General features: G+C 43.0%; 1 protein-coding gene across 1 annotated transcript in view; it reads left to right on the top strand.

The window, feature by feature from the left end:
- Positions 1-25,478, top strand: part of LOC126235074 (Down syndrome cell adhesion molecule-like protein 1 homolog) — a 190,267-nt gene that overhangs the window by 34,524 nt on the left and 130,265 nt on the right. Inside the window, exons 8-11 of the mRNA XM_049943808.1 lie at positions 12,350-12,715; positions 16,424-16,477; positions 19,590-19,825; positions 25,237-25,474. Coding sequence (XP_049799765.1) covers positions 12,350-12,715; positions 16,424-16,477; positions 19,590-19,825; positions 25,237-25,474 — 894 coding nt within the window. The remainder of the gene's footprint in view (positions 1-12,349; positions 12,716-16,423; positions 16,478-19,589; positions 19,826-25,236; positions 25,475-25,478) is intronic.

The following is a 25,478-nucleotide window of genomic DNA, read 5'->3' as shown; positions in this document are numbered from 1 at the left end:
AGGCTCGAAGAAAAACGACACTCGCCAGCACAATGAGAGGTACGTAATGGTCCTGTAGCCAAAATTTCATATAGTTATGTTCGTTGGAATGCAAATAGTTTCCTTGTAAGTAAATATTCATGTCCCACGATGCCGAAGAGCAGTGAATTCTGTTGATTGTTGTATTTAAGTTACGTAACGATCACTTACATTGGAAAACGAAATGACTAAAGGATTCCATTCAAAAATGAATTTATACTAGGCACACTCGTAAGAGCAAGCCTCACCCACCACTCCGACACCGAAAGACTGTCTCCTCAGGAGAGTTTTAGAAACCCTCCCTAGGCACCGCTGTCCAGTGCGACATTTCAGGCCGCGGACGGTAGACGCACAGTCGCCAAGAAATGTCAGCGAGGCGCCACGTGCTAATACGAACAGTTAGATCCTAAAGACCTGGGAAATCGTCGTTCTCAGCTCCCGCCAGTTTACCGGAAAAGTTTTTGAACAGAGTTCAGTGGGGATTTCCACAACTTTGCACGTCGGTTTGCTTGACCAATCGCAAGGCATACTTTTAAAAAGAGGGAGAGAGAGACATCTGTTTTCCCCGATCCCAACAGACCACAAACCGGGTTTAAAACACGAGTCAACGGAAAGTTCCCTGTCTCGTAAACCGACATACGACCGGGAGAGCGGTGTGCTGACCACATGCCCCTCCATCTCCGCATCCATTGACGCCTGTGGGCCGAGTGAGGATGACACGGCGGACAGTCGGTACCGTTGCGCCTTCATGGCCTGTTCAGACGGAGTTTAGTTTTTTACTAAAAGTTTCTAAGCCTCTACAAGGAGAAATAAGAACAATTACCCTGACAACTACTTGATCATATACAAATCCAATTACACACACATCCACACATTGCAGAGAGTATTCATTGTGGGGCTTATAGAATAGGGATAACACATACTACTGATTGGAGACACAAAAATAAAAATCAATAAATCCTACTCCCAGATATGAAATATATGGGACAAATAGCAGAAGAGCCACATGGTAGACTAACTGAAAATAAGATAATTATCACATGTCAAGATCACGTGACAGGGGGTTGAAACAGGCTCCTTTCAGTAAAAAAAAGAATTGACAGCGTCGATAAGAGATTCGTGATGATGTCACAGGTCCTTCCCGTGTCTAAATAATTCATAGTGAATAGAAAATGAGGCAATTCAGCTCCTATCCCATTGACGAGTAATAACCCCGTTATCTTTACCGAGCGAGGTGGCGCAGTGGTTAGACACTGGACTCGCATTCGGGAGGACGACGGTTCAATCCCGCGTCCGGCCATCCAGATTTAGGTTTTCCGTGATTTCCCTAAATCACTCCAGGTAAATGCCGGGATGGTTCCTCTGAAAGGGCACGGCCGACTTCCTTCCCCATCCTTCCCTAATCCGATGAGACCGATGACCACGCTGTCTGGTCTCCTTCCCCAAACCAACCAACCAACCAACCCGTTATCTTTTATGGAACATAAACACAAATTTTCCTCGAATAAGGCATCAACTTGTAAGTGTTCGTCGCCTGTCCATGGAAATTTAAATACTGACAAGATTTACAAGAAATGCTCAGATTATTCTGGTGCTTAACAGATGAGTGATCTGATGCCCACCTTATAGTGCCAACAGTTTAAAACTTGGTCTGTATCTAAGCCACCGTTAAATTCATCAGTCACTTAACTTTGACTATATGGACACTTTTGTAAAAACGTTTATAGTTACAATTGGTACAATACCAGTGATCCTTACCAATAATGGATGTCGAACAGTTGGTGTCACAGCATACCTCACACAGATCTGTGTATATCGTTTCTTGCCTAACTTCGGCATGGTAGCCACCAGGCGCCACTACAACACAAAACAAAACACCTGCTAGTTCTGTGCCCACATGAATCTACTACATCCCGTGTTTTAGATTTCTGTTCTGCCCTATTACTTCAAAACTCTAATGTGATCCAGAAATTGACAGGCTGATCCTAAAATTTATTATGTTTTATTTTCACTACTGCTTTACTCATTCACTCCAGTATCATGCAAAACAGTTCTCTTAAATGAAGTAGAAATCGATAAATTATTTACCATATTATCCAAATCTTGAAGTATACGTACTTCGTAGACTCAAGTGAGGCCTCTGGTACAAAATCGACAACGTTTACTCAGACAGGCCACTACTGATGATAAAAATTATGAATAAGATAAGCAGATACCCATTAAGTACGACGGCGGTTCAGAAAGTAACCTCCGATTGGTCACAGTGCGGGTTGTTGGGGGAGTAGCGACGCCATCTGTGCGTTCACGCACTCAACAGATCAGTCGGCATCAAGCTGTGGTCGAGTGAACGTCGTACCTGCGCTAGTTTAGTTTTTGTGGCAGTTTGAAATGTGTGCTGCAATAGAAAACCCCGCCAAATGTGAAGTGCGTGCTGTCATAAAGTTTTTTACAGCCAAAGGATATTCTGCAGCAGCTATTCATCGTGAGCTTTGTGCCGTGGACGGACCAAGAGTTATGAGTGAAGGAGTTGTCCGTGAATGGGTACGTTTATTTAAAAGTGGACGAGAAAACGTTCATGATGAAGAGAGGAGTGGTAGACCATCATTGGTGACTGACGAACTCGTTCAGACAGTTGATGCAAAAGTTCGTGAAAATCGACGTTTCTCAATGTCGGAGTTGTCTACTGGTTTTCCACAGATTTCTAAGACTCTCTTGTACGAGATAGTGACAGCAAGATTGGGTTACCGTAAGTTCTGTGCACGATGGGTGCCCAAAATTCTTACCGACCACCACAAAACTCAAAGAATGGCCTCTGCATTAGACTTTCTGTCACGTTATGAGGACGAAGGAGAACCATTGTTAAACAGAATCGTGACCGGTGACGAAACCTGGATTAAGTACGTGAACCCTGAGACAAAAGAACAATCAAAGATGTGGGCACATTCAAATTCGCCTACCAAACCAAGAAAAGCCTCGCAAGATTTTTCTGCCAGAAAACTGATGGCAACGGTGTTTTGGGATGCCAAAGGGGTGTTGTTGGTTGAATTCATGGAATGTAGTACGACCATTAATCAAGACGTGTACTGTGAAACAATAAAAAAGTTACGACGGGCTATACAGAACAAACGCCGTGGTATACTGACTTCCGGTATCGTTTTTTTGCACGATAACGCCCGTCCTCACTCTGCTCGCAGAACAACGGCCCTTCTTGAGTCCTTCAAGTGGGACGTTATCAACCATCCACCTTACAGCCCAGACCTGGCGCCAAGTGATTATCACCTCTTCATGCATTTGAAGAAATGGCTCGGGTCACAGCGGTTTGATGACGACGAAGAGCTCAAAGATGCGGTCACAGGCTGGCTCCAGGCACAAGCGGGTGATTTTTATGCAGAAGGAATTTCAAAGCTTGTGAAGAGATACGATAAGTGCCTCAATCGCTATGGAGACTATGTAGAAAAATAGTGCAAAGATGTAGTTGTAAAATGTATATATTAAAATATTTTTATTTAACTTGGTGTATTTTTTTAAATCAACCGGAGGTTACTTTCTGAACGGCCCTCGTATAAACTGAATTCTTTATACTTAATGAATTCAATTACTCTTTAAGTATAAACTGAAAGTGAATTGCCTACCAGCATGCACGTTGTCACTCGTGGTCATATAGATGAGCGTAGCAAATATGACAATGTATTCCTCTCACTAGCACATTAAATATCGAGTTTTCGGGACTATTATCCGTACTTTTGAAATACTGCAAGACTGCCGTCTAGTTTTGCAATAGATGCATGTATAAGGTGACAGACAACGTATTTCGAAACATTGTCGCCAATGTTTATCAGTTTCCTGCAGGGTGTACGTAGTAAAGAAATTAATGTCATGAAATATTTCTGGAGCACTTAATCTTCTGTTACCATTTTCAGCAACAAAACTAAGGGAGAGGTTGCTTTTACAGAGTGATCAACCCTTAACCCAACCACAAGGCGGGTATTTTTTTGGCCGCTGGTGGTGTTCCCGGGGAGTAATGTCCTTTCCGCTGCGAGGCCTTTGTGTAGAGTTGTGTAGGTAGCACGTGTTTGCTAGGAGACGTAATAGTGGAAGTGTTTCAAGTGAAATGGCGAACTACAGCAGGTGTCGTAAGGAGATTTTTTCGAGAGAAATTTCCTGATGTTCAGGTTTTTATTTAGAGTACAATCCATCGATTGATAAATAAACTTCGTGAAACGGGAAGTATTCTTGACTGGAAACATAAACACCATGTACAATACTCCAGAAGAAACTCCCGATAACGTTGGGTACGCCCTGGAAAGGTCCCCTAGAAAATCAGTTAGACGTCTTTCTCAGCAAATAGAAATTTCCTGTGGCTCTGTTCAAATATCTACAAAGTTACAAAAGTTACAGCACTATAAAATAAATGCAGTGCAAGAACTTAAACCAAATGACCCTGCAAAATGGTTGCGGTTTTGTGAATGGATTTTGAATAGGGCGCATGATGGACAAATTGACCCTCAGCTAAATTTCCTTTCGGACGAATCATGGTTCCATCCAAGTGGATACGTTAATCCACAAAATAACCATTGCTGGAGTTCGGATTTTGAATAGGGTACATGATGGACAAATTGACCCTCAGCTAAATTTCCTTTCTGACGAATCATGGTTCCATCCAAGTGGATACGTTAGTCCACAAAATAACCATTGCTGGAGTTCTGAATAGCCTAACATAACACACGAGGCACCCCTGCATGATAGCAAAAATATGAATGTGTTACGCTTTTAGCGCTGAAAGATTAATAGGCCCTTTTTTTTACGATAACTTTAACAGCCAGAGTTAAGTAAAAAAGATTTTGCGGCCGTTTTTGGCGAGTTAACTGAGAGAGAACACGCTTTCGCAGGACTCTGCGATGGCACACACAGTCAGATTTCCATTACAGGAAATTCACGTCGTGTTTCGAGGTACAGTTATCAGTAACAACATATGGCCTCCTCGTTCCTCCCCGATTTAGCCCCCTGCAATTTTTATCTCTGGAGTGTGGAGCATTAAAAGAGAAAGCGTACAATTCAAATCCACACACTTTAGATTAACTTAAAAGAAACATTCGTCAAGAAATTGCTGCCATTCTCAGAGGGAATTGCTGAGTGTGATGATCAATTTCGTAAGAAGGTGTTAGAAATGCTTGAACAACGAAGGAAGGTTGTTCTAGCATCTCCCTGGTTAATAAAAGTGAGTAATATACTTCTCTTCTTAAGTGTTTATGTTTTGTATGGCAGAAATAACTCATGCGACAAACCACGCTATCGTTTCTGCGGACCTCCTGTGACACATGTCGCGGGCGCAGCAGCCGGCCTCGCCCCGCAGGCGAAAGCGGTAGCATTAGCGATTTATCACTCTGTATGAAGTAGGAACTTATTGTGGTTACGTTGGTGCCTCCCAATAAAGTATTGTAATTTGTGCCGGGCTGACAGATTCTTGTTTCAGACACCGCCACAGTAAGTAATAATCAATCACATACAGATCGGTAGAAATCTTTTGCATAACTAAAACATGGCGGACAGCAGGAATCTGCAGATACACTTAATTTCTGTGGTCACGCTTCAAAGAAAGTATATTGTTTATATGGCACAACGAGCGAATTTTCTTCTCTTGCCTATCTGTTTCTCACATTTCTGACATTAACACAAATATTTCCGTAATTTCAATAGAAACCTAGTAGGCAAAGCTATCATCAATCCGAAGGTCGGTTTGAATGCCACATTCTTTAATACATATGGTCCTATTTGAGGAGCTATTCGCTTGCGTCCCCACGACCTTTCCACTGACTCGCCCAGTCAACAGTTAAAGGGGGACCTACAGTTTAAGGTGGGATCGAACCATGAAGAATCTCAGCACTTTACACACCAAAAAATTTCCAAAGGTGAATGACATGACAAGTTACAGATAAAAATACGGGGTCTGAGCTTGGTTTGAACGCCAGAGCGTTGGTGTCCCAGGCTGGCACGTACCCACTTTTTTTTCTACTTTCGCTCTCCATTTACGCCTTCACAGGCCAACTCTTCCGCTATAAGTTTTGAAGAAAGGTCCCACTCTGCGCTATCACTACTCTTTCCTTTCAGTCATCTGTTTTCCTTTAGGAACGGTATTAATAATGAAATGGAATAATTCTTCGTGAAGTAAATCGAGTGTAACATACCCTGGTAACATTAAAATCCTAATTTTAAAACTTAAAACTTTGTCTTAAAATGTAATATTTTTTCCCTTCTCCATAGCTAATAAATTAAAATGTTATTATTTTCTATTAAAGCAAGTAACATCTTATAAAGTGGAAAATTTAGCAGGAAAGAAAAGCTAAAGTAGATGTCCTTTTGGCGAGTCGGCTTTCGTAATTGCATTTTTTGTTAGAAAATTCAGCTTAGAAATTTCGTGAAATAAGGTTTCCTTAGAATGTTAGAATTACCACTGAAGTTTGTCGTTCTTGGTTCTATATGACTGCGTATATGTGTGGTTTATATTTTCTTCCAGTTTTGGATTTGTTAATACGAGTATTTTCCACCTTTCCTTCATTAGGTGGTCCTGGAAACCTTTGGGTGTAGTTTCATTGTGTCTTCTTACATACGATGTGTAAATTTAAGATTAACCACGTTAATGTTCTCCCTTGCGTCCACGAAAAGGCTCGAATATACAAGTAACATAGCTTCTTGTTCAAGAGCACATGTAGCATATTTGCACAGTGCTACGTTGCCCATTTCGAAAAGTAAATGATATTCGACCACTCAGCAATTCTGCGTATGGAGGTCGTTCATGTCAAGGTTGCTTTAACTATTGTCATTGCTCCATCGAAAGTGTGAGTAGCTGTTTCTGTTCTCCTTCTATGACATATGTCTTCGCCTTGAAGTACGTGGCGTCATCTTCGTCTAGGGTTCTGAACAAAATCTTACTGACGTTTCCCACATGATTCCCGGTAGGAGATTCCTCATTTCTTTATACGAGATTCATGCAGCACCAATTACCCGATCAGACACAGTTCCTTTTCTGTTTTTCGTATGTGCCATTTTAACGCAAGTTCTGCACTGTTACACTCTGTTGCACTGGTATTCAATAATGCCAACCCGTCTTTACAATATCCGATTGCTTGCCACGCAAGAACCTCAGTGCACTCAAATTTCTCTCTCAGTTCCATTAATTTAAAATAAATCACAATTTCTACGTTACACTAAATTTTTACTGGGCGCATACTGTCACACTACAGTTCAGGTGACGACTGGAACTTCCTCACTTGCGTGTGTGGTTCTTGTCTGGTATGCTTATCCCCAATCGCTATAACGGAATTCCTTAGGATTATGAGTCCTTTCATAATATTCCTTATTTTTTATCTAACATTACACATTCTGTGTTCTTGCACATTGGTGCATTTCTTGCATGCGCTCATTTAGTTCTGCCACACAATCATCAGAATTATACCCCACATTACACCTCACTCCGGCAGGATTTTACTGTAGTATTCTTCGACTACTACATGTTCTTCCAAAGAACAATTCATGTGGCGTATAACCTGTCACACTGTGCGGTGTTTTATTATACACAAAAACTGCGAATGGAACCCAACTATCCCAATATGCCTGTGCTCTATTTAGATAGTGCCGTAACATCACCGTTTCTTCCAAAGAACAATTCATGTGGCGTATAACCTGTCACACTGTGCGGTGTTTTATTATACACAAAAACTGCGAATGGAACCCAACTGTCCCAATTTGCCTGTGCTCTATTTAGATAGTGCCGTAACATCACCGTTAATGTTCGATGTGACCTCTCTAACGCCCCATTTGTTTGAGGGTGATAACTTGTTGTCTGTATCTCCTTGAACGCAGTAGTTTACATACTCTTTTCATAGTCTCACTCATAAAATTACTTCCCATATCACTTAATAATATCGACGGTATTCCATATCTCAGTATAATGTTCTCATCTAACATCCTCACTACTGTGTCGGCATCTTGCCTTTCAATGGGTTCAGCTACCATAAACTTCCTCATCGCATACTGAAATGTAAGGATGCACTTACTCCCTCCGTCTGTCTGGTTTAATGGACCTATTATGTCGATGTCACGCCTTTCGAAAACGTGCTCAGGCGTCTTCTTGAACTCTAGAGGCATCTTTATGTGTTTGATACTGATCTTATTCTTTTGCCAACTTTCAGATTACTGGATATATTCTTCTATATCTTTATTTATACCGTTCCATACTCTGTACATCCTCATTCGCTTATAGTTTCTTCCTATGCTCTGATGTCCTCGAGTGGGAGTATCGTGAAACTGTTTCAATACTGCGGCTTTTTCAGTCGCACTTATTCCTTCCGTCTTTCTCGATTCAGCTGTCTCTTATTCTCGGACATACTTTTCCATATCCTCGATGTAGTTTTCGCATTCGTGAATAATATTTTTCACTGTTGTGAGATCACCTGTTTTGTGTCCTGTTTCCTTGTCGGCCATGCCTGCCGCCTGCTCACGTGCGCCAACAGCCTTGCTGTCGTCACCTGCCGATAGGTCCCTGACCCGCGCCACGCTTTCCGTCTCTGTCGTGGCTTGACCGTGGCAACTATCACCTTTTGGTCGTGCGCCAGCTGCCCTGACAACTCTCACTCGCGAGAGTGCGTCAACGACTTGATTTCGTTTATTACCACTCTTGTAAAGGATCCGATAGTCATATTCCTCCAGCTTTAACCTAAATTTTACCAATCTGGATGACAGATCTGATATATTACGTACCCTTGTTAGGTGTTTCTGGTCAGTATATATCAGGAACTTTCTTCCAAATACATATGATCTAAAATATTTCACTGCCCTATAAATGGTCAACATCTCCCTATTAATCGTACTGTGCCCTCTTTCTGCCTTGTTCAAGCGCTCGAGGTGTATGTGACACGTCATACGCTTCCAATTTTTCCCTGACTAAAACCGCTCCAATATGACTGGCTAGCGTCAGTCGTAATTCTGAAGTTATTTCCAAAGTCCAGGTACTGTAGTACCGATGGACTGATCAGCTTCTTTTTCAAATGCTGAAAAGTATTTACTTACTCGTCACGCCAGATGTAAGGCAATTCTTTCTTTAATAACTCATGCACCGGCTTCGCAATTTTGCTGACGTTGCTTATAAAACGCCGGTAGTATCCCAAAAGGCCTAAATTGCTTCGTTGCTTCGGGTTGTGGATAATCCCTTCTCACCTTGACCTCTGTGGATCTGGCCTGCCCTGGGGCGATAAAATGTGACTCAAATGGCATACTTCATTTTGCAAAAACTCGCACTTGTCCACTTGTAGTTTTAAATTGTAAGTCTAAGTCTTTGGAATACCTCCGTCACCTGCACACTATGTCCCTCTAAGGAGGAGCCAAATATTACCACGTCATCCAAATAAGTGAACAATTTGTCATCTTGTAACACTGTCAAAGCGTAATGCAATCTACTAGGAACTGTTTTAAGACCTATGGGCATGCGTTTGTACTCGTAATGCCCATAAGGCTTATTGACAGCCATCTTTTCTCGATCCTGTTCGTCTAATAAGACTGGATGAAAGCCCTTCGCTAAGACGAGGGTTGACAAGTACTTTGCATTTCCTGGACGGCAAGAATTTCGTCTATTCTTGGCAACAGATACACTAAATTTAGGGAGATCTCATTAAGTTGCCTACAGTCCGTTACAGTTCCTCACTTTTTCTTTCCAGTGGCCCCCATCTTTATCAGAATTAAATTCAAGGAAAAATTCCAACCACTTTTCCTCAATGCTACAATGTCATCTTCTAACATCTTTCAAATTTGCTGCTGGAGGTCCTGCTTTTGTGCTTCCAGTATTCGGTAGTGTCGCAAACATATAACCCTACCTTCTACTTCCAGTAGCAGTATAATTTCGTACCTGATACTACCCGTGTAAGATAATATATCTCCCGGAAAATAGAAAACGTCGCTGTACAAGGTGCATAGCTCTATGACTGCTACCTTCTCTACCGCATTCAAATAACTAGTGCGGATCTTCTCCTTTAGTGCACTTATTTTTCATTTCAACTGTGGCGGAGTTTTACTGACGTGGTACACACTGAACGTCGTCCGTAGCTCGTCGTCTCGCGGTCGCGTTCTCGCTTCCAGAGCACGGGGTACCGGGTTCGATTCCCGTTAGGGTCCGGGATTTTCACCTCACTCGAAATAACTGGGTGTGGGTGTTGTCCTCATCGTTTCGTCATCATTAGTTAAAGTGGCGAGACTGGACTGAGCAAAGGTTGGGAATTTGTATGGACGCTGATAAGCACGCAGTTGAGCGCCCCACAAACCAAACATCATCACACTGAACGTCCGCTCCGGAACTGCTTCTGTTACCACCCGTGGACAGAGTACTGACACACTCGCATCTTTAGTGTTCAGCACACTCGTTAGGAATCCTCCTGATTCTATTTTTAATGATGCCTCAACTAAATACACACTCTTGATGATTTTCTGTTTCGGGATTATAGCCTTTCTCAGTCTATTCGCCTCTGTTTTAATTAGACACACCAGTTTCTCCCGGGATTTTATTGTTAATACTGAAACAACTTGTTTGCGCTCTTTTTGCTTCTCTCCGGCATTACCTGTTGCCTACCTCTGCTGCATACCGACAGTTAATGAGTTTCTGTCACTATTCGCAATCGCCTCTCCCCATGTTTCCCGCTTTGCGCTAAAGTGTCTCTCGCAAGACCATTCTACTTTCTTTGAATGTGCTACGCGGAACTCGCCCTGTGACTCCGTCTTTCTTTACTTACACGCCTTTCGCTCCACATCAGAGATTTCTCTGAAAGAGCCTACCCTTTCTTGTACCTGCACAAGCGTATTAGCAAAGTTTCCGACTTCTAATACCAATCTGCACCGGGTGGAGCTCACACTCTTGCTCCGTATTCATTCTGATTCATTCCCAGCGGATCCACAGGCTTCCTGTGGCATACTTGATTATGACTCCATGTTCTCTGAAAAAAGTTTCGGCCCAACAGCCCATCAAATGGTAGGTCCACATCTTTACCAATCTCTTGGAAATGATGCCCCACTTGCATTTCGTTTCTCGTTCGCTCCTGCAACCATAATAGCGATTCGCCAAATCCTAAAACGTTCGACTGGATTATACTCTCCGCCGTTTCTCAAACTACTTCTCCTAACTAGGCTTATGTGCGCATCTCTATCTATGAGAAATCTCAGTTAATTAGTACTACCGTCCTGACACTCCAATTGTATAAATTCATTTATACTTTCGCAGTCGATTGTTAATAACTTATAAGGTAAGGTGTAAGGCGACTGCTTTCTTATGATTTTACTTAGTTTTCCTTGCTTTTCGTATGGGCATTCTGTGAATGGCAAACGCTTTCAGCGCAGTCTCTCGCGAAATGACCGTTTCGTTAGAATTTAAAACACGTTACAGACCTCAGATGCACGCGTGGACTTGGTAAATTACATTGTGAGCACCTCAGTACTAGTGACTGGTCCGTTTCCTTGCCTTTTCTTGCTACAACCAGCCCCACCTTTCTTATTCTTTTATCTACAAGACACTCTCGCACCATATGGCCTAGTTTCCCACACGTGAAACACTTGGTGGCTTTCTTCTCGGTCCACGGCACCACACCACAAACTCGGGCAATCACCTTTTCTCGGGCTCAGGCCACCGCGCTCTCCTCTGCCAAGGCTATCTTTACTGCCTCTTCTAACGTTCGCTGCTCACCTCGCACACGCACTATTGTCTTTATCCTGTCATCGTAAATTCCTTGGATAAATACTGCTCGGTCTAATTTCCAAATGAGAGCAAGGCCGCCTTCTGGCTCCGACCCTCGCATGGTATCTCCGACTGCTTCCTCGAAATGGTGCTGCGTGGTACCCCACCTCGGGCCCCATTGAGCTATACGTTCCCCATGTTCTTGCCGACTTGCAAACATCTGGCATGCAAAGGAGCCGTGTGTCCTTTTACTACCATAATTTTTTACTAATATGGCAATGCACGTCTCGCCAAGTGGCGCTTAATCTCTGACTAATAGCCTGCTTGTGCTGAGCCCGCCATTTTAGTTTTAAAAAATTTCGAAAGTGTATCACGCTACTCTGTGCCTATAAGTTTAGACGCAAGATCACAATTAGAGTGGTCTTAGCGGCGTCAAACGACTGTGGTATTAATTTTTGCATAGCTGAAAAACTAACAAATTGTCTATTTTGGGACTGAGGTACATCAGAGCCTGCGCCGGAAACATTATCTCCGTCTCGTGACATGGCTGCTAGTCTAAAAGACTGGAATTACTACTGGAATTACTGCTGCCGTTGCTTTTGTGTGCCGTCTGCTGCGAAGCGTTGCCCTTGCGCCACTATCCGCCGTCGCCGCCGCTGCTGCTACTGTCTGCCTTCCGCTGTCTCACGCCGCCATCTGCAGGCTCGGGCGTCTGTCTGCGCTGCGGCCGCTGTTTGTCGTCGCCGATATTGATGTACCGCCTCTCGTCGCCTGCAACCCAGTGCTGCCCGCAGAGGCTGCTGCTACTGCTGGCTGCCTCTCGCCCCGTGGTCTGGGGCCTCGCGCTGCTGTCCTCTACACCTGCGCTGATGCACCGCCTCTGCGCGCCGTCTGCGACCCCGCTCTGGCTACCGTGGCCGCAGGATCCTCGCGCCGTCGACGCCCGTCGCCGCTTACCGAGATGTCCTCCTAAACTTCAGGCGCCGTGTGACTGCTGCTACCGAGGCTGCATCGTCCCTGGCCGCCTTCCGGATGTCTTCCTTGTCCCCAGGCGCCGTCTCTTGCTAGGCTAGTCCCGTCCTCTTCTTCTTTCTTTGGACGTGTTCTGCTTCTCAAGAACTCTTTCATTCTGCTGGCTCCTGGCTCTGCCGCTGGCCTGCATACGGTTATTCAAGTAAAGCAAAAGGGGCTCTCAAAGCCGTTCCGTCGTTTTGCTTCACGTCGGGCTGAACAGGTTCGATATTCCAAAGAGAGGTGATCTATTCATATAACTCGTGGCGTGAAAACTCCTCGCTTATCCGCTACCAACACCACATATCTGGCACCAGAAAATAGAGTCCCTACGCCACTTCCAACAAGCAGTCTAGACAGTCAGTGACATTGGAGACTGGAGAAAATCCGTCTAGTAGCTGACATGGAAATGACTAACTGGAAGTTTGAAAGAATTATGGAGCTTGATCGGGAAATAATCGAACGATGGCAAGGCTTGAATAACTGAAAACTTTAACTGCTCGTACGAGCAAAAATTGGATAATGGCTTGAATGAAAGCATACTACTCGTAGAATGAGATTTTCACTCTGCAGCGGAGTGTGCGCTGATATGAGTTCGAGTCTCGGTCGGGCACACAGTTTCAATCTGCCAGGAAGTTTCATATCAGCGCACACTCCGCTGCAGAGTGAAAATCTCATTCTGGAAACATCCCCCAGGCTGTGGCTAAGCCATGTCTCCGCTATATCCTTTCTTTCAGGAGTGCTAGTTCTGCAAGGTTCGCAGGAGAGCTTCTGTAAAGTTTGGAAGGCAGGAGACGAGATACTGGCAGAAGTAAAGCTGTGAGTACCGGGCGTGAGTCGTGCTTCGGTGGCTCAGTTGGTAAGAGCACTTGCCCGCGAAAGGCAAAGGTCCCGAGTTCGAGTCTCGGTCGGGCACACAGTTTTAATCTGCCAGGAAGTTTCATATCAGCGCACACTCCGCTGCAGAGTGAAAATCTCATTCTGGAAACATCCCCCAGGCTGTGGCTAAGCCATGTCTCCGCTATATCCTTTCTTTCAGGACTGCTATTTCTGCAAGGTTCGCAGGAGAGCTTCTGTAAAGTTTCGAAGGTAGGAGACGAGATACTGGCAGAAGTAAAGCTGTGAGTACCGGGCGTGAGTCGTGCTTCGGTAGCTCAGATGGTAGAGCACTTGCCCGCGAAAGGCAAAGGTCCCGAGTTCGAGTCTCGGTCGGGCACACGGTTTTAATCTGCCAGGAAGTTTCATACTACTCGTGATTGCAAAATCACATGGTGGGAGATATGTCGCTAAGTAAGGGCGCGAGCAGAGCCAGAGCGAATACTACAAGTCCAGGCCCTGCGGCCGACCTACATCGACGTCCCTCCCCGACAGGTGGCTGTTCCGAAGTCTACGCCGTCTCCGCCTCTATACTGCGCGGCAGGCCATGCCGCCCCTTCCACGTAGACGCTTCCGGACACCGCCCTGTGAGACCTCGAATACGGCCACATATGATCACCGCCAACGCACTGCCGCACCTCGCGGCTCGACACGTGAGCGCACGTGATTCCTCTCGAGTCTACGTAACATTTCCGGCCAACACCCAAAGCAACGCACTACCTGTGGCGTGTCTCCTTTGTACTCCGAGTACTTGCTACAAAACTTATGCGTTATGGCTGCTGTTCTGTTGTCTTTCAGACGTTGCGTTTTTTTTAAAAAAAAAAAGAAAAAAATGTCTGAGACAAGACACCAGTTAGTGAGATTTTCCTACGTAGTTTTCCAGCGCACAATCAATATTTTCAACTGAGTAAGAGCTGTCACTCGTTTATCTGATGATAAAAAGATTCGTGTGATTCCTTTCTGTTTATATTTTCTCTACAACCAGCTGAACGAACGTAATAGAGGACGAAATTTTTCTTTTTGTTTTGGCCGGTGTGATTCACTTTTTCCATGGATGTCGCATGCTTCCTTGAAGAGTTTTTCTCTGTCCACACTGAGTGCATAAAGTATACTTTCTCACAGGAAGTGCTCTTGATTTGTATTCGAAGTTTAACGGTCTAGTACCCTCTCCCCTTTCTTAAAAAAAAAAATGTTCAAATGGCTCTGAGCACTATGGGACTCAACTTCTGAGGTAATCAGTCCCCTAGAACTTAGAACTACTTAAACCTAACTAACCTAAGGACATCACACACACTCATGCCCGAGGCAGGATTCCAGCCTGCGACCGTAGCGGTCGCGCGGTTCCAGACTGTAGCTCCTAGAACCGCTCGGCCACCTCGGCCGGCCCCCTTTCTTCGTTTGGAGCGTTAACTGTTCTCCAGCCAGGCGGAAGAGCATCCCTCTGTTTATGAACCAACCTAAACATGTTTATATAACAACAATAATTTCATTTTTCAGGGAAGTATCTGTGATATGTGCCTTACCTTGGACAGTACGCAGATGTTATCGCATTCGACACATAAGCGTATCAAAGTTCCTGCTATCTTCTGCACAACTTTCTTGCGCTCTCATCCAAGAACTTATTGAATCATTTCGAAATAGAATGCCTCATATTTTTATTTCGTCACATTCGTCGAAGGGATCAGTGGCTGGGAAAGTATGATTGCCAGTATTAATACATGTTCTTCATTCCAACCAGTAAGTTTCCAAAATTTGGTTCGTTTGTATCACTACAGCGTTATTTTTCACTATTTAGGTTAAGTCATCTGCGTATGCATTGACTGTAAAGTTGATATTCCTAATCTTTTTACCTTCAATGGGGCCATGAAGTGTACTTATTAATTGCTTTAAGGATATTACAAATAAAACCATAGAAAATGGACAGCCTTGTCTAATACGTCTTTACACTGGAGGTCCTTCTGTTAGGTAATCGTCACTAGGATCCTCGAAATTATTTCTGCATTTACCGGTTAGTTGTGTTATTGATTCCGAGAAACTGAAGTCATAAATCCTTCTCTCAATAGTTCGTGGCTCAGTGTCAAACGCACTGTCCTTTAAAACAATTCTGTAGAGACCGAAACCTTCTTGTTGATTTCCGTCGGCGATTACACCGCAATCTCGAAGTGTCCCTAATCCATTTAAGATTTATTTGCTACAACGGAACAGTACCTTTGTACTCTCACTGCGAGAATTCTTCTGTTATTATTATTTTTATTTCTGTTTTACTATTATCTTGTAATCCGTGTAAAGTAATGTTATAATAATCGTATATTGTGCTCGCTGATGAGTGTTTCGTCTGCAGCTCGTGTATAGCTTCCTGTTTTCGATCTTGTGTTTCGTGATTTCGGAAAAATCATCACCTCTATGCTAAGATTAATGGGTGAACCGGTCAAAGCCTGAACTTCTATTCCTTGGCAAGTTTTGACCATGGATTCCAATGCATCTTCTTTCACAGGTTCTGTGAACGAATTTCTGCTTTCGTTGATTAATTTCTGTTTACAACTCTTTAAGAATGCATTTATTTTCGTATTTTATACTTGTCAGTGACTGCAGAGCTCCTTGAAATAGATTATTACCGGAAGTCTGGCGTGTTGCGTGTTGTTGCATGATTTCTGATTGTTATGTTCCGACAACTATTATCTTCATCATTTTTTGTTCTCTCTCTAAAAGATTGAGATTTCACTTTTTGAAAATCTTACAATACGTAGTTTAGCTACCTTATTCCTCCGTTAACTGAGATTTCTATAAAATCGTTTCTTTCTTTTCTAGTTGGAGAATTCAATTCTAAAGTTCTCTTCAACACGTTCGTCGTCGAGGACGCTGGTATTTAATTTCCAGTAGCTCTTCCCTTACGGGATTTGTCTTCAGAATCCTTCGACTATAATCAGAGCTGCAATATAACGGTATATTGCGTAGTGTTATTTCATAGTCGTCTAGCTCCATATTTTTCGAAACATAAAATCTGTCCAGTCGCGATGCTGCGTCTGAGCTTATGTAGGCGTTATGATTCATGTGAATGTTAAGCTACTGGACTACGTCTTGTACACTGACAGTAGTTGTTACATCTCTCAGGGGCTACAGGTTGGAGTGTTACCCTTGGTATCCATGGCTCATAGCACACATTTAAAGCCACACGCGCGTAACAGTCCTTTGTGGTAGTTCCTCAAATAATCGGTGAGATTTTTCTGAAAGAAAGTTTATCTAGCCCTTTTCTTGTTCAATCCGGCTGGGGCATATTCGTTTACGAGAGTAACTTCATTTATTACTCCTTTCGTCACCCGGCCGTCTGGTCGAAATTAAAGTTGACTTATTTCCAGACCTCTCTTTGTTAGGATTACACAACCGCGTCCGTTTTCTCCTGCATTCTTGTAAATGTTACATACGATTGTAAGGAAAATGTCCTGACGTACTACTTCCAACAGCAACGCTACGTGGACATCGTTAGTTTTTAATAATGTATCTAAAACTTACAATTTAAACGATGTGATAGCACTCGAGATACTGAGTGTTAGTATCGTGGACACTCTTATCGACGTACATATAAGAAGTGATTGCTGAGTTAGGGTCTAAATTTGAAGTTCCAGTGGCCGTTTATATCAAGAACACTGCAGGGCTTCTTTCTGTTACTTGTTTTTCTACGTCGTTTGTATTATTCTGTGTCAGATCATTATTATTTAAACATTAGGTGCGGCCGATGAATCATCCGCCCAGGATACAATTTTTGGCTTCCCAGTTTTTTTTTTTTTTTTTTTTTTTTTTTTTTTTTTTTTGCAGATCATGGAATTCTCTGTCTTGCAATACAGAGACTAGCATTATTTCATGTTATTTCTTTTCCATATCATATTTTTTTTACATCCGGGACAGGAACTGATGTTTCGCTGTTGATGTTTCGTTTCTCAGCTTCTTCGCTATTTGCCTTTCCTGTTTCGAACAAGGTACTTCTGTTGTCCCGTGCTTGCACAACTAAGATTTTGAAGACTGTAGCTGGGTAGAAGAGGTTTTGCTATTGCGCCAGTTTTCCTCTGGTTTTCCCAGCATGGTGCCTTCGTCAGTTCGAAACCTGTCATCGTATTTGTTTGCTATATTTTTAGAATAGTTATTTTCATCGCTTCGCATTTGTGTTTTACTTTCACAAACGCTGGCGGCCATCTCTACATCCTCTTCTACTTTCATAGGCGCATTCTGATGTTTCTCAGCCTGTGTGTTGCTAGCCACACTGATAACATCTTCATCGATTGATTTACTTTTATTGCCTATCTTATCGCTCTGCATTTCGTTCCCTTGCTATTCGGTAACAGTTTCACTAACGCTAGCTGCAGTCTCTTCCACTTCCATAGGTGCATTACGATATTCTTCGTCGTGTGTGTTATTAGAGACGCTTATTGCATGCTCGTCGATTGATATACGTTAATTATCAGCTTTCCCGCTCGCCATGACACTCCCTTTCTCTTTGGTGATAGTTAGCAGAACGGTTGCATATGCCATTATCCCTGTCTGAATGTTTTCAATAGGCAGTTGTATGGCGTGTCTACGGACGCAATTTTCTCTCAAGTTTTCAGCTGAATTGGGGCTTCGTTTTCACACACAACATACGTACTATGACCGCATACAGGCACTTAAGATGGTATGTGCTCCTGTAGTTCTACTTCAGCTATATGACTAACACTGAACTCGCCACGCCAAAAGTTTTCAGTCCACACTTCTTTTCTGATACCGTAAACTATCCCATACAGGCTAAAAAATCTCTGCTCTTTTCGCGTGGAACTTCGAACGGTAAATTAGACTCTAAAGGATCGCAATCCAAGACTGTGCTGACAGATCAATCATTGTGTTTGAATTTTATGGTACCGTTAGTGTTCTTGACTATTTTTCACAAACGTCGTTATCTATACATTTAACGTAAACACAGTTTACCGCTCTCTTAATCTGAATGCGTATCACTCTCTCGTCAGTCTACTTCAAATCGTTAATCAACCATTTCTGAACAGCGGGAGCGTTGTCTTTTCGATATTCCTTTCAGAACTAAGCTTGAAGTATAGGTATGAATATTAAGGCTCACAACAGCGTGAGAATGGATACGGCAAATGTCTCAGAATTACCGTGAACTAAAGATATCAATATTGTTATGGCAGACCTCAAGCATTCGAAACAAAACGCTGCAGAATTCTGTTGGAAACAAGAAAGATATGCCATTCAAGCTTATAAGTAATAGTATAACCCTTTTTACTCAAACAAAGCCATAATTACACACATCACTGTCAATAACACCATTCTAAATAAAATTTATAGTATGCTGGCCTTGTGCTATGAGCAAAGACAAAAGTCATACTGCAAGTGTCGATTGTCTAGCTACCGAAAAATGATTTCTCTTAAAGGTAGTTTCCACACTGATTATTCGTGAAATAGAACTTAAGTAACAAGAATGTTGGGTGTGCTGTATATCCCTTCACTTAAGACGATATCTGCATAACAGATAACTGTAACACTGAGTTATTACTGATCTTCCTGATAGGCTACAAGTCAGTTAACATTTGCTTTGGACCTCATAATCAGTGGAAGAGTCGCTGGCATGTCAGATAGCCATGTGTGGTTGAGAACCGTAAAAAACATTTGCTTCAGTTTAAATGCTGAGGGATGATAAGATTTTGAAGTAAAATAGGTGTTATTTCACTGAATCAACCACGACAACAGCTTAAATCGTAAAACGCAGTGGCGTTATTAGTCTCTATCAGCAAATAATGTTGATACAACGTATGTTGCATATCGATCAATGTTAGCCTTTAACAGCGCGGTGCTTGTTTGTGATGCAACAAAAAGTTATTTATATTCGGTATCGCCTATTAGCAGTCGGTACTGATTTCCGTCGCTTCCGGCCTTGAAAATACTGTCTTCAGTAGTATGTATCTTTATTCTTAAGATCTCTATCTCTCGTCAGGTTCTTGGGAGAATAGTCGACGTGCAGCAGTGAGTGGCACTCAGAAGAAAGCTTCCGTCATTGGGCTTCATCCTGCTCACAGCTACCAGCTGCGGGTACTTGCAGAAAATTCTGTTGGTGTATCTAACGCAAGTGGCGTCGTGTCTGTTACGACAACAGAAGAAGTACCCGGTGGGCCACCCCGTGATATCCAAATCAAAGTGAGAAATTCGGAGGCCCTGCTTATCACTTGGAAGGTATGTTCATATTTTCACGCTGAATTTCTGTAGCTGTAAACTTTATCATAAAAATCATGAGGTTGACTTTGGCTGAGCCATCCACATTAGATAGCATTTCACGACCAATGTAAACCAAAAAGAAAAACAACTAAACTATGTGCCTCAGCAACGCAATGAAAGTGCAGTTCGTCACTATTTGTTCTGTCATCACTGTTAACTTGTTTACCTACTGCAGAGCAATTACGGTGCTAATACAAATACTACACATATTCTCGTATCTGCTACTGAACAATTGTGTTCATTAGGATGGTTTATTTATGAAAAAACAAGAATAGCCATGTGGACATGACATTTTGCGTATCAGAAATCTCTGTTAACGAACTCCAATTACTATGTCCATAAATTTTCATGCCCGTGAACATAAAATTGCTGAGAAAGAAGGAATCGCTCTCTTAGTATTATTATTATTATTATTATTATTATTACAAGCAACTGTAAAAGACCCGGCACGCATTGCTGGGCTGAGATAGGTACAATGTTCTTTTAGTGAAGCGGTGGCGCAACAGGTGGAATCATTTAGCGCTCTCTTGTGAAACCATCAAACTACAAGACATGTCTGAAAGGTCTTTAAATTGCTACACGTACTTACAAACACAAATACACGCTACAGGTCTTCATATTTTTATATGAAACAGAGCCCTTATGGGCTGAGTTATGAGGTGCTGAAAATACTGGATATTGCTTATTGGTTTCCTGTGCACAGTGAGACCAAGTATGTCATCTTTCTTCCAGCATAATCAATTGTAGAGGAATGGGAATCTCCTGTCGTTCTACATCTATATTTCCATGCCCCGCAAGTCACCGTACTGCACATAGTGGAAAGTACTTTGTTCCGCTATTAGTCATTCCTTTTCCTGTTCCACTCCCAAATGTCTCCATACAAGCCCAAATTGTCTTGCCTTTGCGGTCCTCTAGTGAGATGTATCTTGTGGCAGTAAAATCGTTCTACAGACAGCTGCAGATGCCAGCTCTCTAAACTTCCTCAACAATATTTCGCGAAAACAACACCGTCTTTCCTACATGGATTCCCGTTTGAATTCACGGATCATTTCCTAGCGCTCGTATATTGATCGCACCTACCGGTAACAAATCTAGAAGCACGGCTCTGAACTGCTGCGAAGTCTTCTTTTAATCTGACCTGATTGGGATCCCAAACACTCGACAAGTACTCAAGAATGGATAGCACACGTGTTCTATATGCAGTCTCCTTTACAGATGAGTTCCACTTTCCTAGATATCGCTCTGTTGTAAGTGATCGAGAGGGAAAAAATGCTGTTCAAGTATCGTTAACATGACGGAAAGTGAATTCGACGAAATTTTGAGAAGTTTAAACTTTGTAGACGTCTCTGGGACACATCGTGCGAGGATTATAGTAATAGAGATACTGCAGAAGAAATGAGGCACGTACTTCGTAGCAGGAAGTGTTGGAAACAATCCAGCCAAACGTCATACCATCTACTACGAGCAGACAAATGGTGCCCAAGGAGGAGTAAAGTGAAAGACTGAAACTTTTTTTAGTTCTTGCAACCTTTGGTGAATGTATTTCTTGTTCTTGTATATCTGTAGCTGCATTTATCAAATAATATGTGCCACAAACAACTGATATCTTTTTAATGATAACTTGGACAGTTCCTAAACATATAGGGGAGATGTTTTGTTCTACATATATAAATAAATCAAGCTTACATGAAAATAATGCCTTTTACTTGTATTGTATTTCCTCAGGCTCCTGTAAATAACGTTGTAAGTCCCATGAATCATTTTAAATAGTAACTGTAGAAATACACGTGTACTGAATTATGGGCCCTCAAAAGTTCTGCCAGTAGTCAGAAACCTTGACATATCTGACAACCTCTTATTGCTTACAGCGTCCTTCACCATAGTATTCCTTTTGGTCGAACGTGAACTGACGAGGTTCAGCAGCTCAGAAAAGCATTTCTCGTTCCGCTTTAAATAATTACTGAAATCGCTGGATACTAGCTCCTTTAATAATAAAGTATGGATGAATTTCTTCATTTGAACAACCTGCTTCTCTACCCAAAGCTTTCACCCATCTTTTCTTAGCCTTGTCACTTCTGAAACAGCCAAGCCAAATCCTAGTTTTCGCATCTTTCTTATAACACACGGCATCTCGACGAATACAAAATCAAAGAACGCAACATAAATAACAAGCAGCCAAAGGCAGGAGCAGAGAGGCGCTGTGACAGGTGGTAGCTTCGACGGGCACTGTGCAAGCTGCCACCAAGTTGTTCGATTGCTCGGTCGGCCGATAAATAGGTGCGTTTGTAGGTTTTTTTTTTTTTTTTAGACTGCACGCAATTTTGGTACTGCGTTGTCATAAAGACAGAAAGACTAAGATTCGGCTTAAAACAAGTGTGTGAGGGAGATAATTGTATTAATATGTTAAAAAGTTTCCGATCAACGGACAACTCTATTGCATAACTTATTCTGAAGTTCTCATTTTTCTACCCCTTTGAACATAAATTACTGCTAAGATAGATAATGAACGCTTCAAAATGATAGATCATTACGGAGATTCAGGAAGTAATAAATAATTACGATTAGTTTGTGATCGTGACGGGCTCCCGCATCGTGAATCCGGACACGCAGCAGACTGAAATGCCACCCCAATATGTCAATCTCGCGCCTGATTGCAAACCACCGAAACGGAAAGAGAGTTGGCAAAGGCAGTTCTGTCGACTGGCGTACAAAATATCATAATGTATTGGACACTGCAAAGAAATTTTTTGGGATTCCGGAGAAACCGACAGCATATAATGATACTGTTTTACGCTTTTTCAAAAGATGTCTGAAACTCTTCCCTAAGAGTTGAATCTGGCTGCTGTGACATGGAGAGTTGCTAACTTGATGCAGAATAACTGCTTCAGTTCGCTATCACCAATCTGTTTACTATAGCTACGCCCAATGCTTCTGGATTAAAACTTATACTCAGTTACAAATATTGTGTTTTAACTTCTATTAATTTCTAGGAGCATTTGTTTTTGATTCATGAAAATGTAATTAGGTACGATAACACAGGTACACTGGCTAACAGAATTAAAGGATCACTTTTTCAAAACCCCGTAATCGTCTCCCATAGCGACGCCGAAGTTTGAAATTTTGCTCAAAGGTGCCTGCAACTTTCCTCTGTAATGGTGCAAATGCGTAGAGCTCTACGACGTCACCCTCGGGCACGACGACGCTTCAGACAGCTGAGTGTCGACACCTGCGAAATAAGGCAGCAGCTCAGAAGCTTATGTGGCGCGCAAGTTGGGTTAATAATCTCACATTGGCACAAAATACCACCACAATTCTACCCAACGCCACCGTTTACATGTAATTCAATGAGAAGGTCGTTACAGACTCTCTCACCAGCATTTAACGCCTGTTTTTAACGTCTGTGTGTTGGAGCTTAGAACTGTACACCCAGCGTTGAAATCACGCGGTTGTCCTACAGGTGGCAGATGAAAACATTTCACAAACTCCACTGCTCATAATCGATACGAAAGGGCCTCAAGAGGTGACATAAATAGCGTCAATGAAGCCACCCCTGTCCTTGGGGTGTAGATTCTCTCACATTTCGCTATTGGAAGCTATAGTTTTGCAATGCGATGAGCAACAGGACGACGTTGCTGAAAGCCTTTGACTCTGGTGACCCCCCCCCCCCCCCACTGTGGGTTTACATACCCATGAAACGTAATCGCACACCTTTGGGGCGCAGGACGACTGCAACTTTTGTCCTCGTGTACGGCATGATACTATTAGGGGCCGTTAAAAGCCATTTGAGGCAATTTCAACGCGATCGAAAGCAGCAAAGGGTGTTTATGCTTTTCGGCCCTCCTATTTCGTGTCCTCCACTAGCGTGATCACGGGGGAGAGACCGTGAGGGGGGGGGGGGATGCAGCATTGACACACGCGCTCTAAGACACCTCCCCCCCCCCCACACACACACACATACTTTGTTCGGCAAAAACATATGTGGCACCCACCCAACTACGTTGAGAATGTTAAAAATGAACCTGTACCGAGAGAACCGGTGAACTTTTCCTACGCGTCTACAAGTAGGCAACTGGGATCATAGGCATGTTAAAAGGGTTGCGTACCTGCTGCAGGCACCTAGGTCGCCTCCGTATAAGTTAATTTTTTTAAATTTTCAATAATGGTGGAGGTTTTGCCGAACAAGGGTGTTTTAGAAGGTCTCTTCCCGTTTCATTCGCGCTTGTGTCAGTGTTGCTCAGCGCCCACCCCCGTGAGCATGCCACAGTAGGATGCGAAACACAAGAGTCGAAAAAGCATAAACACCTTTTGCTGCTTGCGATCAGGTTCAGATATCCTCAAATGGTTTTTAACGGTCCCTAGTGTTTCTATCCTGTTCACGAAAGCAAAAATTGCGGTCGCGCTGCACTCCAAAAGCGAACGATTACGTGCAGTGGGTACGCAGCAGTACAATGTCGTTACAGAATGGTTGAAACGTCCTGGGGTCTCACCAGGGTCAAAGGTTTTCATGAACATCAACCTATTTCTCATCGCACTACGAACTGTCGTTTTCGATCGCGAGATGTGAGGGAATCAACGCTCCAAGGAAAGTGGTAGGCCGGCCGTTGTGGCCGAGCGGTTGTAGGCGCTTCAGTCTGAAACCGGGCGACCGCTACGGTCGCAGGTTCGAATCCTGCCTCGGGCATGGCTGTGTGTAATGTCCTTAGGTTAGTTAGGTTTAAGTAGTTCTAAGTTCTAGGGAACTGATGACCTCAGATGTTAAGTCCCATAGTGCTGAGAGCCACTTGAATCCTTTTTGAAAGTGGTAGTTTCATTGACTCCCTTTACACCACCCCCTGAGGCCTTTCCGTATCGCCTCTGAGCAGCGGTGTGCCTAAAATGTTTTCCTCGGCCAGTCGTAAGAAAACAGTTTGATTTCAATTCTGGGCGCCGCATTTCTGACCTCCATTGCAGAGCCATCAAAAGAAATGGTGAAATCTGTGTAAGACTGTGTGACAGGGCAACGGTGGCGTTGGGTAGCACTGTGGTGAAATTTGGCGCCAATCTGGCATTATTAACCCAACCTTTCACGTCACATGATCGTAGGGGCTCTCGCCTTTTTATCACAAGTGTCTACATTTACTGCCTGAAGCGCAGAGCTCCACGCCTTCGTACCATTACAGAGGAAAGTTGCAGACACCTTTGAGCAAAATCTCAAACTTAAGCGTCGCAACGGGGGACGATTACGGGTTTCCGAAAAAAATGATCCTTCAATTCCGTTGCGCAGTGTACATGTTCTGTTAAGCGTACAAAATAACTATGGTCTAAATTAAATGTACAGAAAATGTTGCAAAATTAAATGTCTTCATGTGAATTCAAACTTATTATTTCAGCCGCCAGAAATTCATCTGCAACATGGTGAAATCACGGGGTACCATGTCGGTTATCGAGTGAGAAATTCAACTGACTCTTTCCATTTTAAGACCTACGAAGTAATTCCAGGTACAGATCTGCAAATAACCTTGTCAAATTTGCGCAAGTTCACCGAATACAATATCGTCGTGCAAGCTTATAACAGGGCTGGTGCAGGACCACGGAGTGAGGAATATATTGCTTCAACTGACGAGGACGGTAA

The sequence above is a fragment of the Schistocerca nitens genome, chromosome 2 (assembly GCF_023898315.1).
Source record: "Schistocerca nitens isolate TAMUIC-IGC-003100 chromosome 2, iqSchNite1.1, whole genome shotgun sequence".
NCBI classification, from domain to species: Eukaryota; Metazoa; Arthropoda; class Insecta; order Orthoptera; family Acrididae; genus Schistocerca; species Schistocerca nitens.
The sequence above is the reverse complement of the archived record's forward strand: the minus strand, read 5'-3'. Positions and strand labels throughout refer to the sequence as shown.